Source organism: Morone saxatilis, unplaced genomic scaffold (assembly GCF_004916995.1).
Source record: "Morone saxatilis isolate NCDOM2014 unplaced genomic scaffold, NCSU_SB_2.0 Contig11, whole genome shotgun sequence".
Lineage (NCBI taxonomy): Eukaryota > Metazoa > Chordata > Actinopteri > Moronidae > Morone > Morone saxatilis.
Genome location: NW_023339663.1, coordinates 14,650,649 through 14,671,292, shown reverse-complemented (window position 1 = coordinate 14,671,292; position 20,644 = coordinate 14,650,649). Strand labels below are relative to the sequence as shown.

General features: G+C 43.6%; 1 protein-coding gene across 3 annotated transcripts in view; it reads left to right on the top strand.

Moving 5' to 3' along the window:
* Positions 1 to 20,644, top strand: part of zfhx3 (zinc finger homeobox 3) — a 139,544-nt gene that overhangs the window by 37,955 nt on the left and 80,945 nt on the right. For 2 of the 3 annotated variants that reach the window (XM_035682185.1, XM_035682184.1), the window contains exons 2-4: positions 9,262 to 11,781; positions 11,944 to 12,523; positions 15,473 to 15,969. In XM_035682185.1, the coding sequence (XP_035538078.1) occupies positions 9,298 to 11,781; positions 11,944 to 12,523; positions 15,473 to 15,969 (3,561 nt within the window). In that variant the 5' untranslated portion in view covers positions 9,262 to 9,297. The remainder of the gene's footprint in view (positions 1 to 9,261; positions 11,782 to 11,943; positions 12,524 to 15,472; positions 15,970 to 20,644) is intronic. The other variant, XM_035682186.1, reaches the window with a different exon arrangement.

The following is a 20,644-nucleotide window of genomic DNA, read 5'->3' as shown; positions in this document are numbered from 1 at the left end:
CCTCACACAAGGGTCTCTGAACACCGTGGTCGGCTCTGTCAGTGCTCAACGTAGCTACAGAAATGCTGTTTGATGTTCCTTGCACACTTCAGAGTCAAGTGCTGAGGTGTCTTTCAGCATTGCCCTCCAGGCCACCTTGTTATACACTTAACAAGTTGTTTTCTTTTTGTTTTTCTTCCCTTTTCCTCTGTTGACAGTTCCTCATCACTGTTCTACTCAGAAGGAATGCGCATCACCTTCCAAGGTTTGCTTTGGAATCTGTCCTTGTAAACTGTAGGGCAAGCTCTGCTCTCCTTTTAAGATGACTATTGCATCAAGCTCTGATTTATGAGTGTTCTGTTTATAAACTGCCGGTGCAAAGATTAGTCATCCCATTGGCATGTAAACTAGTGCCCGGTGGCTTGTCTTCTTGAAGACACATTAACATTTCTTTTTTTGTCTCAATGAAATACGCTAAGATGTTTCAGCGGTATGCAGCGGAATCCATTTTGGTGATTGTGTTTACCTTCGTTGGAAATAAGAGTAATCTGAATGTGATGAATGTAATTCCACCTGTCAGATTCCCTCGTGGTTATTTCCAATTAATAATGCTGGTTAGCCACACAGCTCACTTTAGAAGTGGCACATGCTGTGACTAAGTGTGAGCACTAACTGGAGATGTCTGCCACTGTGGCACAAGAATAGCCATCTTCACACTCATTTGTCGTTCTCAAAAACAGCCTCTGATTTTGGAGTTTGAGACTAATTTCTCTTTCTGCTTTGTTTTGTCTGTCTTTTGGCATCCAGTGTCCCAACATTTCTTGTTCACTTCCTCTTTTAAAACACAGGACACGTTATTCTTTTAACTTTATTAACTTGCATAATTCAGTGGGGGAAGGGGGCAATAGAAAACACTTTTCCCTTGAGGTTTATTGTTTAGAACGGGTGCAGTTCTTTCCCAGGATAAGGGCTTCAGTTAAGCAGAGAGGAATTTGGGCCAGACCTCATAAAAAAAGTATTTGTGTACCAGAAAGATTTTTGCTTTTTCTTTCTAAATCTTTGTCATTAATGACTTTTGCAAATGTGAAGTGGGGAGTGAATGGTGCGACTGTGCAGGGTCTTCTTAGAAACCCTCTAATTATTTATCCAGGATATCCTACTCTGGTATTAGAGGCCAGGTCACCATTGGCTTTCATGCCTTTTTTCTGTGAAGAAATAATTTCCACAGAATGGTTTCACTGGGACACCCTCTAATCCTTGCTCTCTGTGCATGTGTGTGTGAGTGCATGTGTGTATGTGTGTGTGTGTCTGGATATGTGCTTACACACATAATGGGGTATGTGCACGCACAAGCATATGTGTATATGGCTGCACCTATCCTCAGTATGAGGTGCGTAACAGAGATAGTAAGTTTCTATTTTCCACACATAATGCTGCATGACTTTCCACAACTCTGCTCTCACCCTAGACAGCTTTCACCCACATTACTCAGGTTTCCTGGTCATTTGGCCTTCATGTGCCTTCTAAAAGGGATCTTATCACCCTACTCAGGTTTAGACACTTAACCGAACACTGGGCCTAACCCTCAAGCTTGTGGCACCTTGCTGTTGCACTGTTGAGCCTCTATGTAACTTAACTCATCCCCTTATACCACTGCATGCACCTCAAAGGGTGTCCCAGCTTAACCACATTATAGATTTGCTTTGTTCTATAGTTCAGTCCAAAAGACAGCTTCTTCTTAGAAAATACATAATTGATTCATATGTTGGTGTCTTCGTAAAACTCCCTTTAGTTTTTTGCTAAAGGTCTGTGTCCCTTTAAGAATGCTCTGCAGTGGATACTTGTCTAATTCCAGGTGCCAGTGAACCCTGTGTTTTACCAGGTGCAGGACTGGGTCATTACTAAGGTATTTGTTTTCCAGATTACACAGAAAGGCCTAGGATTATAGACATGTTATCCATGTCCCCTATCTGTCTGTCAGGGAATGATCCCTGCATGGAGCCTGAATCCTGCTCCACAGTATGCTCCTGTTTGCTGTCATGCCTGCAGGAGATCCCTTAGACCACATCCCAGAGCTACCATGTTGTTCTGGGGGCTAGATTCCCCCTTCTCTCGTCTCTCTGTCAACAGGGGCTTGGTATGCTGATCAGTGTCAACTATCCTTAATGGAAGAAGAAGTAGTGGTAATGACATCTCCCTGTTCACCCCAATCCCTGCAATTCATCTGGTTTTGGATGGCAGGGTAAGGGAGCAGAGCTGAGTGGTGATAGGCTTGTGGGGTATATGGTTAGGGGGGTCATGTTTAGCTATGGCCCATGGTCGCTGGACAGCTGATGTTTCTCCAAAACATTTACATACAACCCCACAATTGTGATAATAAACCGTTTTATCATTGGGCTCCCAATCAATAATGCGGCTTCTTAAGGTTTAATATTTCAATGATATTGATCATTTTAACAGCTGTGTTTGTGGTTGGCTTGTTTTAACTGCAGCGCTGCGGGGAAGGTGTGTATGTGTTCATGTGTGTGTATATGTGTGTATGGCACCATGCAATCTTTTCTTGAACGACATAAATTAGTTTCCTACCTCCAAAAAGTAGTGATTCTATATTTGCCTTGTAGTCTCATGTACACAGTGTTCTGTCCTTTACTTTCATAACAACAACATTCCCAAATAAGTAGTGGTTATTGGTTCTCTACCCCTCTACCACCCTCATCCTGTTATATAGAACAAATGAAATGGAGTGAGTGCAAATAGAAGCTCAGAAAGCACTGTAGTTAGCAGATTTTACTTCCATCCTCTCTTGAGGGAACGTCTGCTTCCCGCAGATATAAATAGGGGCAGATTTGATAATTAGTAGAAATGAAGGTCCTGGGGCTCAAATACTTTGATCAGCACATTTCCCCCCATGTCCCTGACCTTTCATTGGACATATGTCTTTAGCTCTCACACTTTCTCTCTAGCTCTATATCTCAAGCTCACTTTCTGTATCTCTCTATCTTTCCTCTCTCCTCCCTGCTAATCTGCAAGCACCACAGAAACAGTTATACACACTGTATATCTACAAATATCTTGATGGGATTTCTAAATGTTTTGCATTTGGAAATCTTCCCAAGGATCATGATCAGTGTGTTGTTTTCTGATTGATTAGTGCCAGACAGGCCAGGGTACAAAGTATCTGTGTTCTCTCAGCCTTTCTGCATTCCACACTATGGGAAAGTCAGCACTGCATGCTAAAGGATGTGAGGTTCCATGTCAGACTGTTGCAAATCATTCAATATCCATGTCTGTTGGTCTAAAATTGAGCAGAAATGCGGGATGTGTATCTAACTAATCTGATAAGTATTTGAAAAAAACAGCTTGAAGTTCTCTCTCTCTCTCTCTCTCTCTCTCTTCTCTCCTCTCGTCTCTCTCTCTCTCTCTCTCTGACTGTCTTGCAATTTATCACTCACCCTACTGTGTATGAGTGTATACCGTGTGTGTACTGGGTTGCCTGGGGCGAAGGTTAGCTTGTGCCCAATAGCCCTTTTCTGATTATACATCAATACCTTAATTCCAAGGATAATTAATGCTCTTATAAATTACAAAGCTTTCTAAACGAACCTCATGGGGCATGACAGAAAAATAATACAGTGCAGTTTTTCAGTATGGTTTGTAAATGAAGTTACTTTTGTAGTATTTAAAATAGTGCTTTAATCTTGCATTCTTCAGAAAATCTGGTTGTCATCTTCAGACATTTTTATTATCACTCTAAAATTGTACTTCTTTTCTTCACAAAAACAGTCGTAAAAACAGTCTCTAACAGCACAAAATGTATTTTGTCTGCACTTCCTTTATATCTTCCCCTGTACTGAGGTTTGAGTGAAATGATATGAGCCTTCTCACATTTGTACTTCTAGTGTACCACAGAAGCCCCCCCATGCTGGTTGCTAATTGGCGGGAGACTGGGAGCTTCCTGCTGTGTGTTCGCTGCTTCCCTTTGCTTTGCCACCCCACCACGTCTTTCACCAACACTCTGCAGAACCCAGTAATTAACCCACAGCTAATTAACTACTTCTAATTACACCAGCACGCTGTTTCTATCACACCCTCCAAAACTGAGGAAACACTCTAGTGCCATGTGTAAATTCCCTCTGGAGGAGTTTGGAAGTTAGCTGAGATCCAATCAGATCATTTAATCAGACTGCCCTGTGTATGAGTAACATACAGTTCTGCACTCTGATTTCACTGCTGCTTTGTCTTAAATCACTTCTTCTGTTCTGCAACATGGAATGGATTAGCAGAATTTGATGGTGTTGCGTAAAGGGTAAAATCATTTTCAAGGTTCTATTTCAAGTCTATTAACAAAGGAGGCAATTGATACTACAAACAAATCAATTTTGCCTTTTCTGGCCAGTATTACTAGTGCAAAATGGTTACTAAAATTGAGTGCTGTGAAACTAAAACAATCAGCACATTGCCTCCTGAGTATTTGAGTTTGCTCATATTGTAATCAGCAAGGATTATTTTAGCTGTAAGTGATATATCTGTTGCAACACTAGTTTGAGGCTTAAAGTATGCATACAAAACAGCATAAATTAAATCTTTGAGCTGTAGTCTTGTCTCTATAGCACCTAAAGCTTCTAGGTTTTCACTGGCTGTAACATGACAGAAGCTGCGTGCCTCATTTCTGCTATCTCTGAGAAATACTCCCAGACATGCCAGTGACCGGCCCCCTCTACTCACACACACTCATGTAAACACACAGTACTGTTCTTCCCCGCCTCAGACTCAACACAGCCACGGCTATTTCTGTTCCACAGACTGATAGCTCCTACTGAAGATCATTGATTTTACGGGAAGCCCTGTTTACAGGCTGAGTGCCATCGACCTGAGGTGACTTTTTGCCTCCTGCAGTTGGAGCAATACTGGAGCACCCTTATGTCTGCATTAGCAGAATAGTAGACAGAATATTTACAGCACACAATAAACAACAATGCTGTACATGCTTAATTGTCTGATTTACAGTGTTGGGGATCAAAGAGAACAAGAACTCCATGTACCTAATATAATTACAATGGTGTGTTGTTAATTGCAGTGGTTGACAAACTTGTTTGGCTCACAATTTCATGATAAAGTGACCCTGTAATAGCAAACTTGGACACTGAAAGATGACATGAATTTTTCACTTCCATTTTTCTCTTGAATAATTTTCACTGTTTATTATTTTATAAATAGAATTAATAAAGTAAATAAATAAATTAATATATATATATTAATGACATATGAGTATATTAATCATAGTTTCATGTATGTATTTATTTTGGATTCTGTAGAGTAAATCATTTTTGTGATTCTAGCCAGTTCAGGACCACACTTGCACACTCACATGTAGAATGATTATTCCTTAGTTGAGTATCAGGTTGTTGTATTAGGTATAGGCTACAGTTAGTCTTGGCAGAGACAGAGTAAGGCAGAAGGAGACACTCACAGTGCTGTGTTATTAGAAATGTAGATTGTCTTACTGTAAGAGCACAGTGTTAAACCAGAATTTACTAAGCCATGTCAGGCATTAAAATGGACTTATGTTTAAGAGTGCAATGCATGCACGCCTTTATTGGTGATTAATTGGAACAAACCTGGGAGATAAACCCACGCCTCACTCTGCCTGAGGACTACAATGGTTCCCCCATCAATGAGCATGTCCCTAGTGCAACATCAAAGGCCTTCCCCTGCTTTATCAATAAGAACCCTTCCTTCCCACATCTTCCTGTAACTTGCTTAGCGTTCACGCCATTGATTTTCCAATAAGCGCCCCTTACCCTGCGGTGGCTGGCCAGGCTCTGTGATGGCTCAGAGACCAGACACAGACAGGCAACATCACTGAGGAACAATTGAAAATCAGATCTGGTGTATTGTTAGGGGTCCTCTAGGCGTATTAAGAAACAGTGTTTTTTCATTTTAAGGAGGTGTTCTCTCATTGCTGACGTGTATGCGGATAGCATTAAGGGTCAGGGCTGCATCACATCCATAGCCCAGCAGTATTCACAGTTGGGGCTGAGTCAGAGCTAATTCCCTCAGGAAACCCTGGAGAGCAGGGTCCTCTGGAGGCAAGGCCTGGCCTTCAGGCAGGTGATCAGGCATGCCTATAATCAGATGGTTCCTTAGCCTTTAATTCCTCCCTCAGTTGGCCGGTAAATCCTACCTAATGAAAGGACCCATAACTTAAAACTTATCTCATTTTCCATCCCTACCAAATGACATCCAGACCCACTCTCTGACAGTGTTCATTAGGACTGAGGCCTTTTCACAAGGTTCAACCTTATCTGCTTTGTTAGTGGTGGGAGGAGATGGAGTATGACTTTTTATTTCTTTGTCTGAGGAGAAAGCATGGGGACTCTGCCCTGAACCCTTTGAAGGCAGGTGGCAGCAGGAGTGTGAGTTCTACAGTCAAGATCTGTGCATCGGCATGTTCTCCCTCAGATCAGCTCAGGAATCCAGCCTTTTCTTCCCTTGATTATGTCTTATTGTCAACTAAGGCTTGTTTTGGCTGCATACAGTGTGCTTATTGTCAACTCAGTGAGCCCACATTCACAGTTACGATTAAACACAAGGGCAGAGGCCATGACAGGATCACTTGTTTTGTGTAATCAGAACCAGTGCCAGTATGCATAAGAAAATTACAACTTTTCTACATATTACAGTATATAACCTTACATAATACCACTCAGCAGCAGTCACCTTTACTGTGCTGCTCCATCATTTTGATTTGTGGTTATTAACACAGTCAGCACACAGAGACACCGGCCTCCTCCACTTCCCCTCTTCTTCGACCGCGTCTCTTTGTCTGTCTCCCGGACTTGTTTAGTGCCTCCCAGAGATTAAAGCTTTTCCTGCTTTAAACAGGTGTCACTGAGCCAGGCAGACCTCCAAGAGACAAACAGCGTTATATCAGTTGGTCCATCTGCGACTTGCCGACTCCAGACAATCCCATTGCTCATCAGTAACCACTGCAGGTTATTGAATTACACCATCTTGATTTTAAAGGACAATCCTGTTTTCTGTAAGCAGTGGCCACACCAAGCTGGCTCAGAGCTCTAGCACTGATCAAGAGTCATCGTGTTATCCTGTCTACTGCTAATTGCTTCAGGTATCTTACAGCAGTAATGGGAATGGATGGGTACACATCCTCACTACAGTACACTGTAGCCACTCTGTTTAGGCTCAAGACTATGCAAAGATGAGAGCAGAGAACTCAGAGGTCATTTTTAACTAACAATCTTAACTACTAGACCACTGCTCCAAGGCCTGATTGAGACAGGCAGTGGAATCTGGAGGAGGGGCTGAAAGAATAGATTACAAATACAAGGTGTGAAACAACTCGCTCAGACAGGACACATGGAGACTTTTTTCCTATGAGGCAGTCCTTTTAGACAAGTCTCTTTTTTTCTTCATTTCATTTTGTGCAGTTTAACCATGTGCTTTTAGTTTGAAGAATCTCTGTTTGACATGTGGCATATTTTTTTTCTTGCATTACTCTCACTGCCCTCAGTCCATTTGTGTGAAATGGCTGTTGAGCTCATAGACTCTTATTAATGGGGCAGATAATAAATACAGACCAGTAGGGCTAGTATCCCCTCACTCAATATGGCAGCCATCTCTAAATCATGTCTGACTGTATAAAGCAATCTTGCTTAAGCAATCTAATATCTTTCATTTTATATGCAAAGCAAGGCAAGGGTCATCAGGGGTTAGCTTCTGCAGTGTGTAATCAAAACAGGTAGTCCATACTGAAAGAAAATGTCTGTTCCTGGGTATTTATGACACTATCATCTACATCATCTTTGAAGTTATATTTTAAATTTAATTCATTAAAGTCATTGCTTTAAAATTATAATGCTTGTTTCTTTATTGTTACTTTGCCTACAATATGTTCCCTCTGCCCTCTTATTGTTATTCTGAAGTCCAAATATAAAAACATTTTCTCTTTAAAATGAGAGTTCTTTTTTTGTTTGAGTGCATGTAGGCTTGAGAGATCTCAGGTATGGTGTGTGAGAGGCAAGCTTCATCAGACATTCATGAAGAGGCAGACAGATATTATCAATCTCTCCTCTCCCTCAGTAGTTAATATGTTAGGGTGTGGGGGTAGACTCCATTCTGATCACAGCCGAAATTTGCATCCCTAAGTAAATAAGTAAATAAATCAAGAGCAAGCAGTGAATGTGCTAATCAACCGGGACATGGCAGTGAGCTTGGTGCCGGGAAACTTTGCTCATGTAATATTCAGTACTGGTGGGTTAAAGGGCAGCCGAGAGTTATTGGTTTCAGCCCGATTGCCCCCTTTAATCAATGTTGGCTGCATCCCTTTAATAAAATTATTAGCTCAGCAGTATCTTGCGCTATCATTTTATCTCTTCTGCGCTCTAAATTGCAGCCTGTGTTGGGCCTCTCAGATGCTCGGGGCATGGCCAGCTCCCGAAAGCTCAGCTCCCATTTATTATTTCAGAGGCAGAGGATGGCTGGAGTGTTTGAAACCAGGCTGAGCGTAGAGGTTATTGGATGCAAGATCTAAACACAGCTGCAGTGAAGTCCCAACCCAGCTTATGTATTTTGGGCTCATAGAAAATACTGCCTTTTTATTGTTCGTGTTAGAGTTCACACATTTATATCAATAATGCACATGTATTATATTTGTCTTATATGTACACAACTTGAATATGGAGTGATAATGGTGAATGGTGAGATGCAGTTTTCCCTATTTCTACAAGTTATGTAAATGTACAATGTGCTGATGGGTGGCTTCTCAGTGTCTAATTATCTCACAAGGAATCTATTTGATCCATTAAGTTAGCCTGTTTCTCCTTTTTTCTGACTGCAAGTTAATTAAAAACGGATGTAGGATTTGCAGAATATAAGATTAGGGGTGTTGTTTGGAAGGTGAAGATAAAAGATGGTACCTTCCTGATATGGCAGGAAGATGAATCATGGACGGCTTATTAGTGCTTGTCTCAGGTATTGTGTTTAAGTACCTAATCTAGTGTAATGAGCATGGTGTCATTTTTCCAATTATATCTCAGACTTTTGTCTCTCCCCCAATGTGCCATACATTTGATCTTCTTCTTTTAGGTTCCTATACATAGTGTCTTTTTCATATTTTCTCTATCTGATATTTTCTTAATAGGTGTAGTAATGTTTTTAAATATATAGATATTAATGTTAACAACATTGGAAAGGTAAATGAGTTTTGGGATGTGTATGTAAATACAACAATAACCTCTTATTCTCCAATTTGTGTTTCCGCAGGCCTGGATGCGATGAACGCCTCATGTAGGCATCAGCATGGACAGCTGTGAGTCTCCTGTGGTTTCTGGGACAGACGATGGGCTCGGCTCCTCCCAGAAGCAGCAACCACCACAGCCCTGGAACGATCACTCTAGCTCACAGGTCCCTTGCACCAACCAGGCCCCTTCCCTGGACCCCCTGTCTCTCTCTGCTCCCTACCCTTCTCAACCCCAAAACCCCAGTGCACCTCATGACGGGGTGAGAGAACTACAGTCCCAGCAGCAGCAGCAGCCAAAACAGACATCGCCCCAGGCCCACCGTAATAGCTCAGCCGCAGGCCAGCTGCATCCTAGAAGAGAGGGTCTTGAGGAAGAAGAGCAAGAGGGAGTGAGCTGTGGAGAAGAGGAAGAATCTGAGGACTTAGATGAAATGGAGATTGACAGCTGTTTCCCAAGTCTTCAACCCTTCCCTGGGGTGCCGATGACTTCAGGAGGAGGGGGCATGCCCACTCTTCTGCGACATCAGCCCACACGACAACAGGGAGCACCTGAGAGTGGGAGTGAGGAAGGAGAGGAGGAAGAGGAAGAGGAGAGCAGTGACGTGGAGAACCTGGCTGGAGAGATTGTCTACCAGCCAGATGGCTCAGCCTACATCGTAGAGAGCCTAAGTCAGTTGATCCAAAGTGGTGGGGGCATGGTACCCGGCCTGCTTCCCACAAACTCTCTCACCAGTGGGGAAAAACCGGGGGAACCTGCTGGGACTTCATCCTCGGTCTACCCTCAGATCATCAACACGTTCCACATAGCCTCCTCCTTCGGGAAGTGGTTTGGCAATTCAGACCAAGGTTTCCCCAATACCTCAACCATGGCAGGCCTCAGCCCTGTCCTGCACAGTTTCCGTGTCTTCGATGTGCGGCACAAAAGCAACAAGGATTACCTGAACAGCGATGGGTCTGCCAAGAAGTCCTGTGTATCCAAAGATGTTCCCAACAACGTGGATTTCTCCAAATTTGATGGGCTAGCCCTATATGGCAAGGGTAAGCCCATTCTCATGTGTTTTCTCTGCAAGCTGTCCTTTGGCTATGCACGTTCCTTTGCCACTCATGCCGTCCATGATCACCGCATGACACTGTGTGAGGACGAGCGGCAGCTGCTAGGGGACAAGCATGCATCTGCCATCATCCAGGGCATTGGGAAGGACAAAGAGCCCCTCATCAGTTTCCTGGAACCAAAAACTAAGAGCACTCCTCTGCCACCTACCCTGCTCCCCATTAACTCTGGCCAGAGCTTCTATGGCACATTTAGTGGTGTCCATCTGGAGCCTGGAAGCAGCAGCATGGGCAGCGAGACCCTCCTGAACAAAGACTCTGACTCTGGCCTCCACCAACAGCAGCAGCAACAAACCCCGCTCAGCTCGGTCCTCTCTCTTGGAGGGCTGAGCATTCCCAAAGCATCCACTCTTACCTCATCCCCAGGCTCTGCCAAAGACTCCAGTGCCCTGCCCAAACAGGGAGGGAGAACAGAGGGGCCTGCTGGGAAAGAGTTGGCATGCAAGGGAGAGGATGGGGACACTGATGGACATGAAAGCAAAGCGCACCTATCGAGCCAGATGGGGGGCTTGGAAGAAGAAGAGGAACTGTTATTAGGGGAGGAGGAAGACGAGGTGGAGGCAGAAAGCACTGCAGTGGCCTGTGGTGGTAACAGTAGCAGCGGCGGGAGTGAAGCAGGGGAACCAGCTGTCTCAAACCAAAGCATTTCCAAATCTCCTTTATTAATGCCTAGTAGCGCTCTCCAGCCTTCTGCCTGCACCTCTGCAGTCAATTCCACACTCAACAGCAAAGTTCCTGCTTCCACTTCCTCCTCTGTCAAGAAAGAGGGTTCAACTTCAGATGGTGGGGGGAGGACCTCAGAGCTCCCTCTGAGCTTTAACTGCCAGGGATCCACTGTTCCCATGGCAATGGCGGCAGCTGCCGTCAGAAGGAGCGAGGATGACACTGCTGGCATTTCCTCCTCACCTCTGTCCTCCAATGCTGCTGCTGATGAAAGTGCCAATCGAGATAGTGCCACAGCTCCAGAACCAAATGATTGCCCGGCAGAGGGAGAGGAGGAAAATGGAGCCCTTCTGCATCATCACCACATGCACCACCATCATCATCACCTCCACCCTTCATCTCATGGACACTCCCACCCTCTCCCAGGGGGCTCCTGTGACATAACAGGGATGGGCGAGTGTTCACAGAACCATGGGCCTGGTGGCAGCGGAGGAAGCGGGGTAGAATGCCCTAAATGTGACACCGTTCTGGGTTCCTCACGCTCCTTGGGTGGCCACATGACCATGATGCATTCACGCAACTCATGCAAGACACTCAAGTGTCCCAAATGCAACTGGCATTACAAGTATCAGCAGACATTGGAGGCCCACATGAAAGAAAAGCACCCAGACTCTGGAGGCTCCTGTATGTACTGCAGCAGTGGTCAGAGCCACCCTCGTCTGGCTCGTGGAGAAAGCTATACCTGTGGATACAAGCCCTTCCGGTGTGAGGTATGTACAAGAAATGTGGCAATGTTCATGTGTTTAAAGGGTTGCAATGAAGTTGCTTTTGTGTTGTTGATTTGTTGAGCCATTTAGACTTCTGTAAGATGTAAAAAATGTATGTACCACTTTATTGTAGTTCAAAAGAAAATGTCCTATATTTTTTTTTAGGTGTGTAACTACTCGACCACCACAAAGGGCAACCTAAGCATCCACATGCAGTCGGACAAGCACCTGAACAACATGCAGACACTGCAGAATGGAGGCTCCATTGCTTCTGCGCAGGAACAGGTGTTTGGACATACCCCAGGAGGAGTGGTGGCTGTCCCTTCTGTGACCCAGGCCAGTAGTCATCACCCTCCCCACCACCATCCTACACAGTCCTCCACCCATATGGCTGGACCTTGTGGGGCCCCCTCCCCGACCAAGCCGAAGAGCAAACCTACTTGGCGGTGTGAGGTATGTGACTACGAGACCAATGTGGCACGGAACCTGCGTATCCACATGACCAGCGAGAAGCACATGCACAACATGATGCTGCTCCAGCAGAACGTGACTCAGATGCAGCATGGTCGACTTGGCTTGGGAGCCATGCCTTCACCTTCTGAGGCTGAGCTCTACCAATATTACCTGACCCAGAACATGAGCCTACCACCAGGCCTCAAGATAGACCCAGCTGGAGCTGAGGCCCAGTTCCTAATGGGAAGCTTTCACCTGGATCCCAACATGGCCACCCTGGCCCCTGCACTTGGTGAGCTCCATTATGCCTGTCTCACTCTCAGAAATGCCTCTATGCCACAAAATCACAGTGTTTAGAGCTATTTCTTTTATGTGGAATCAGTTTCAGTTCAAAAAGATCTTGAATCCTAATTCATCAATTTCCATGAACACATGAAATTAATGATGATGACAAAAGAAAAAGATGAAAAGGAATATCCACATATTGACCTTTTCCACTGCTATGTATACTAGGTATTAGTGGTTGCCTTTTCTTCTCATGCCCTAAGGTATGCCTGCCCTAGTGAACTTGACATGATTCTCTCATTTTACAAGCAGTGTCACTGAAATTTAAAGAGGGAGGGGTAAAAGAAACACGATCCAAGTTTACTGGGGGGCTTACCACAGACAGTAGGCCTATAGTTAATGCTTTAATCTCACATTCATAGTAAAAACCTTCTAGTGCTGGCAACAAAGCTGCCAATCAGTTTAATCCACAAATGTATAGCTATAAATGTGTCAAGTAGCATGCAGAAGCTCAGAGGTAATTTTTTTCCACTCATACAGATCTCTCATACATTGATCTAAGTGACACTGTGTAGATGTAAGTTTGACTGAAATCTAAAAATTCACTTTGTGATGCCCAATTTTTCTCACAAAAGGTGAGTTAGATGGCCAAATCTCTATATTCTCTTGTCCTTGCCCCCCCTCAGGCAGCCAGCCTCAGCCTTTTATGTCATTATTCCCAAACTGCTGCTGAACTTCACCACTGGAGTTCTCCTTTTTTTTTCAGCTTTGTAATTGCAGCTATAAATTTTATCTTGGTCAAAGAAGGGAGGTTAGAGGGCTCAGCATGGGTAATTCAGCAGCATAGCAGAGCGTTTGGCGTGCCAGTTACAACCCCGCAGTTTGTACAGACTTGTCTCCAACTGTCGTCAGTTCAAAGACACAAACAAGAATTGATTGCTGTGACTAATTCTTTTTTCCCACTTCTGCCATCTGGTTCATTTTCCTGTGAGGTGAGTTGTAATAAGCATGTTACAAGAGAGGCAATGATGACACAGTCTGGGCCCATAAACTACAGTGGTGTCATCCTTGGTCACACTTAAAGGAACTCTTAAAGCCATCATACACAAACACTGTGATATTAACTCTGCAGTATGATGCATAGGGCTCAGTAAATCTCTTGAGAGAATCTGCCATCACAAGGGGGTCTGAGCCCAAGCAGCTAAAGTAAGAGGTGCTCTTTCATGCTCTCTCTGCAGATTTTTGACTTTTGAGTGTATTGCCAAAGAGATAGATAACAAATGTTGACCTCAGATGATCTCAGCCTCCTGGTAATCCTCGTTCCCAAGACTCAGCTACTGTAGTAACAGGAAGATATGAGATGGAGTGCAAGAGAGTTAAAGAGAACGTGGGGGATGCGACTGTTTGCCATTTGTGCTGGAATTTGTTGTCTATCATACCCTTTGAAACAGCACTAAAGACTTGTCAGACAGTTGTTCACTATAAAACACTAGTTTTGGAAAGTGAATAGGCCAAAAATGGTATTTGTAAAGAGTCAGACTTTTTGTGTCTGATTAACCTAGCGCTAGCATTCTATCTTTGTATTAATGTGGATATGGGTTGACATATATACCTTCACAATATTATGGTTTCAATATAAAATAACTTATGTGCAAATAGATGCAACTAGAGTCTTGGTCTAATTGTCCACAGCCAGAATTTAGTGAGGAACAGGATCCCAGTCTGTGGTAAATCATTGAATCTGCATAGTAATAGAGCATGAAAGCCAGGTAGAAATGAGAAATGTAAGGTGCAGGAAAATACAGGACTGGGATAGCAATTGGGCATGCGTGTGCATCTGTGTGTCTGTAAAAGAGACAGAGTAAGGAGCTATGACTTGGGAGCTGGGTCTGTGAGTGATTTCAGAGGGCTTCTCAAAGGTCTCCCTCTCCTGGCTATAAAAACCCAGGTAATGGAGAAAAGTGCAAGAGCAGGCTGCATACTGCAGCAATAAATAAAAAGGAGCTGCTGGAATTAATTTAGTGTAAAGCCAGGCAGGGTCAAGCCTGCATGCTCAGTCTGGGCAGTGAAAGATTAAAGATCAGCAAGCAAAGGCAAAAACCCCGGCTGCTCTTACCTCATTTTTTTAGTATTCATTTTTAAAGTTAGCCTTCCCAGACTGTATAGACATCAGTTCTCTCTTTGGTGTCATAGGATATGTGCTTGCTGTGTTTTTTTTCCCCCTCTCTATCGTTTAGACTAGTACCAAGCAGAATTAATCTGTTAGGTGTCCATATTGATTTAGAGGCTATCTGGAGAGAAAGAAGCAGAAGAATCCAAGCAGAGAAGTGGATTTTTTTATGTTATTATTTAGTGAACAAGGCCGATGGATTTGATTTACAGTAATGTCTACTTGGGAACTCCTTAGTTCTGCAGTAATGATAAAATAACGTGGAGCTCATGGCTTCTGAAGTTTATTTACAGACAGGCCATGAAAGTGCACCAGCCCAAACAGGCCGATATGTACATTCATTCTCTGGCAACATGAGGTTTTGGTCTCCTTAGAAATGTCCAGGCTTTCTTCTTTCTTCTTTCTTAGCTCAAAGCAGGCATAGCTATAGGCCCATAAATACATACATGCACATTATCCTCCATGCAATATCATAACTACAGACAGACCATGGTTTTTCAACAGCTTTACTTTACCTTACATTTATTTCATGACAGTGGCACAAATTATGACTTCCTTTGGAAAACACTGTGCTCACTAATGCAAAACAATAAAGTAATGACGTACACGTCCTGTGGTAAATTACTGAGAGATAAAGTGAGCTTTGAAAACTGAGCTATGATTTAGACTGTAAGCTTTGAATATGTCTAACATAATGATAAATATTTGCAACCATCAAAATACTTTTTCTTTTTAACCCTTTTCTTCTTTCTTTTTGTTTTTTTTTGTGTTCCCTGCACATTCTAGTAGGCGGGGAGATCCCCATGGACGTGCGACTGGGTGGTGGGCAGTTGGTTTCTGAAGAACTGATGACCCTGGGAGAAAGCCTATCACAAACCAGCGATCCCTCCCTCAAGCTCTTTCAGTGCGCTGTGTGCAACCGCTTCACCACTGACAACCTGGATGTGCTTGGCATGCATATGGGAGCTGAACGCAGCCTACCGGAGGAGGAGTGGCGTGCTGTGGTGGGTGACTCTCACCAGTGCAAGTTGTGCCACTACACCACTCAGCTCAAGGCCAACTTCCAGCTGCACTGCAAGACAGACAAGCATGTGCAAAAGTACCAGCTTGTGGCCCACATCAAAGAAGGGGGCAAAGGCAATGAATGGCGCCTGAAATGTGTGGCCATTGGCAATCCAGTGCACCTGAAGTGCAATGCCTGTGACTACTACACTAACAGCCTGGAGAAGCTGAGGATGCACACTGTCAATTCCCGCCATGAGGCTAGCCTCAAACTCTACAAGGTTAGTTGTCCTCAAGCTTCTTTATCACATCCACCACTCAACCCTGTCATGGCGTTTTACCGAAACATTGATAACATTCATTCAGCACAATAGCCTACATGCAATAATGCTGTCAATATTATTGCACTGTTTAGGTGTTATGGTAATAAGACCAAGACAATATAATACAATTTCACTTTGATAGGTTTCACACAGAAATGGAAAAAAATATGTCTTATATCTAAAAATATATCTTTTCCCTGCTAACTTGATAGTCCTCCAGTAAATGTTCTAGAGCTGCCCACACTGCTAAACTAGCTGCTATACCAAGGCATGAATGATAGCTTTGTTGTGTAACTCTTGCCTTCCCAGTAGTCATATGGAAGCAGGGACACTGCTGCCATGAGAAGAACATGGCAGGTGAAGCTGGTTTGGAGGCTTAGGGGTGAATCACTTGGAGACGAATGAAGAAGTGTGAGGAGACAGAGGTTTGGTGCTAATACTCCTCGGAGCGGGAAAGGCTGAATCGTTCTCGACAGCCGTATTGATTTTTGCTGGACTTGGAGCTTCACCTTCTCCTCTAATCATTCCATAATAGCCAATGGATGAACACTCTCTGAACAAATGGCCATAAATCTAACAGGCCTGATTCCACTTAGGTACCTATCCTGTGTGTCTGCGGCTTCGGCCTCTCTGTGCTTAACCCAAACTGGCATAGCTGCGCACGCACATACACATACAACACAGACAACAAAACACATACAAACACTGACTCCCTGAAATCCTACACTACATACACACCAACAGAATCTAACATATAACAATGTTGCACTGTATCCTAGTAGATGTTGCCTTTATTTATAATAAGTCCACTCCATTGTCAAGTGTTTGACTCTTAAAAAGTAAACAGGAAAAAACTATTTAAACAATTCTATTGCTTGACGCTTTTGTAATGGTATCTTAGTACATTATAGCATGACCTCTTTTGGAAAGACATTTTTTTTTTTTTTTTTTAAATCTCTTTCTCCAAGCATGTTGTTTTTAATCACATTAAAACTAAGGCGAAGTGCTCCATTTAAACCCCCTCAAAAAGGCTGTCTATTTGAAAATAATCCAGCATTATGAATGGTTCCTTAGTACCACTGGCATAGCAGCCGTGTTTCCTGTCCACAAAGCCTTTGTTCTGAAATAACAGTAAAAGAAAGAAATCAATTCTCAGTGTTTTGTAAAAGGGGGAGCTGTGATGCAGGGTTCCTCGTAAAGGGGCTGTGGGACACAAGAGTAACATATAGTTTACATCTACAGTCTATGGTTTGCGCTAGGACAAGCAAGAGGGACACAGGAACATTTTCAGATGCATGGGATATTTATAGATGCACACAAATGCAAATATGCAACATAATCTGCAAATGTGTTGAGTCAGTTGTGAGACAAAAGAAAAGCACAGCAAGTTATCCTTGTGCTTTTCCAGCCCATGGTCATCCTCTCCAGGCATTAGCTGCTGGACTTACTGGCCCACATTCCAATGACAGTCTCATATTAGACCAAAATAGACAGGCGCTGGCATACTCCATCTCTTCCTTACACCTTTGGAGGGAGAGACTTGTCTCGGTAGGGTACAAGGTACAATTTATATTACATTATCTTTGTGCTTTCTACTTTGCTGTGAGCCCAAAAGGCAAAAGAGAAACATATTCCTTTTTCTTCTTTTTTCTCTTTTTCTATGCAAGATTTTTAAGAGAGAAGAGACATATGTCATACTGCTGTTCAGGCTGTGGGGGATTAAATATGTACAACACATCCAGGCATGATCATTTTTTATGACTTAAGCCTCTTAAGATGGCTCCATATTTCTTAAAACCAATTGATCTTCTGAGTAAGAGTGTGTGCATTTGTCCAGAAATTACCTGCTCTCTCAACCCGAGACCACTGCGGTCCTCATTGACTCTACTCATCTCAGACACTAGTCAAAAACAGAGATGTTCATGAGTTGACAAGAATTATTACAATATTTTATGACTCACAAATGTGATTAGCAGACAACAAGTGCGCGGTTGTGAGGCCTCTTGGCAGCACTGGCTTCCCACTTGACAATGTCACAGTCTTCGTACTGCTTTCGATTTACTGTCCTGTTAGAAAAACTGACGGGCAGAAACCCACAGTGGCCCACAAGCCTGTAAACCCAACTTGGTATATTATGCAAAGATGAAAAAAGGAAAATCACCATTCATTTATTCCTCCCCAAAGAAATCTGATGCAAATAGCACAATTTTAACCTTTTTGGGGAGAAAATAAATCATCAAGTCAGCATAAACAGACTGTAAGATGTGGGAGATGCTTGGGACACTTCACCCAAATCAAACTGGTTTGCATTAAACAGGCCCTTTGTGTGCACAGCTCCATATAAATTGGAGCCTGTAATTACTGGAATTAAAAAGGAAGGTTTAAACTGAGGGCTAAGCTGGATGGGATAATTTGAGAGTCTGTGGTATGCGGCCCATATTAGGGCTTTCTAAAAATATCACCCCCACCACCCCATGTATTGGAATGTTCCAAAAGACCACAGAAAGATCCAGCTAGTCATCCTGACCACATGGACCACCACACAGTGGGGGGTGATGCTGTCTCCCCCTGTGTTCTATGTTCTCATTTGAAAGATACCCATTATGAGTGCTGTGTGTTCTGCCAACACACTCCTCTGTGCTCTGAAGCTAACTTTCACCTTCTCTTTTTCTCATGGACCATGGAGAAGATGGTCACCCATCTGCTCCATGAATGGTCACTACTAAACACAAACAGATGGGTTCTGTTGCCGTATCCAGATAACCCAAGCATTTGTTTGTGTACTGTATGTTTTTAGAATATGTAGCTCTCCCCTGAGACACTCTCTTCATATTGAAAAAAAACCCAGCTTCCACTCTCATTTTACACTTATCCATATACATAGTATGTGAATGTGATAGCTCAGTTACCACCAGCACTAGGCCTCAGTGCTTCGCTATGTGTTAGTGTGGAGGTGAGATGAGTGTAACTAATCCAGCTCTCAGGCCCTGGCTGCCCTGGCCAGACAGAATGGGTGGGGCCTAACCAGGCCCAGCCACAAGCCTCAGCTTCCAGTCAAGGGTTGGGGGAAAGGGGAGGAGCATGGGGGTTTGCTGGCTACCTTCCTTGTCTCGGGGGCCGGTGCAATCGGCGGTAATTGAGATTGATTGGATGTTATTTTTCCTCTTGCAAATGTAGTCCATTAGCTTGGCACATGCATAATCAGTTTAGAGCGCAGTTAGCCGAATGTAATCATGTTCCTCGGTGTCTGCTAGCACAAAATCCACTCCAGATGCCGCTTGGCCATGGAAAGAAAGGGAGAAAGTGCCGTCACTATCAGATGGGGAATCTTTAACCAAGAAAGTCCTGACACCCCTCCCTCTGTCCTTGTTTCGCTCTATTGAGCACATGCATAACTGTACAAACTTTTCACCTATCTCACTCTGCCTTACACACACAGTCACATCCACTGCCTGTTCCGTACTGATGAGAAACAGGGTTTTGATCATATGTTTTGCACTTTTAACTGCACTTACATAGTGTTAAGCGGAGCCCAGCGGCGGGCCCATTAACGAACACAATACATCTGTATCTTGGATGATGTTACTGCTCTTATTTTACCCTTCAGTGCAATCCAAAAGAATCAGTGAACACTGAGGAAAGCATATGTCTACATTGTGCAGAAAGCAAATAATCACAATGAAAACACGGAGGACAAGAGGCAGTAATGCAAATGAAGGGATTAGTGGTTACATGAAAAGACATTAAGGTGTTTCATTGATGTTCCTACTCAGCAAAAGCACTGGCCTCTCAGACTCAGGAATGCAAGTCTCTCCCCATTAATGATCATAACTACCAGGATTGACAGCAATTCCTCCTGGACCATACAATAGTTTGTAGTTGAGGTACAACCACAAACTGTTTATAGTTGAAAACTAGAAAAAGAGAAAAATATTGCAGTTTTGCAACCAATTCAAGTTATAAAATGTATTCTGAACTCAGTCCTGTTGACCAAGACTAGAGCCAAATGCCCACTCGATGACAGGATGGCTGATTTTGGCATTCCAGTTGAGTTTTCAGATTTTTGCACATTGACAGCATTGTTATGAAATCTTGTTGCCCGTCGCTACTATGACAGCGTCAGCACTTCCATGTCTATTTCCCTTCCTGAGATCCTCAACTTTGGTAGGATTCGTACTTGATCCTTTTTGGTGGTCCTTTATTGTGGGCAGCCAAAATTGTCAAGTCTCAGTCAAGACAGAAATTTTGGCAGGTATTGTGAGTTGTCCACTGACGAAATGTTGTCTAGTGGGCTCCTGGCCTTACCCACTCACCCTCCAGACATTTCTAAGAAGAGGAGGGGTAGGAGGAGAATGGAGAGACAGTCAGGAGAGAGGGGATGGGGATGGGGGGGTGGGCGATAGGAGGGTTGGAAGGATAGATACTCTGCTAATTATCATGGCTAGCCTATGATTGTTCAGTAATAGTGCTCAGTGGGAAAGGTTGCAGCAGTTCCAGGAAGAGCTGAGCTCTGATTTACTGGTACTACCGCTCTAATAAAGCGCTCGCTGCACATCCTGGGAGACAGCCCATTCTCTCCTTTCACATGCACCAGCGTGTGAATGCACACACAGACAGAACACACACACACACA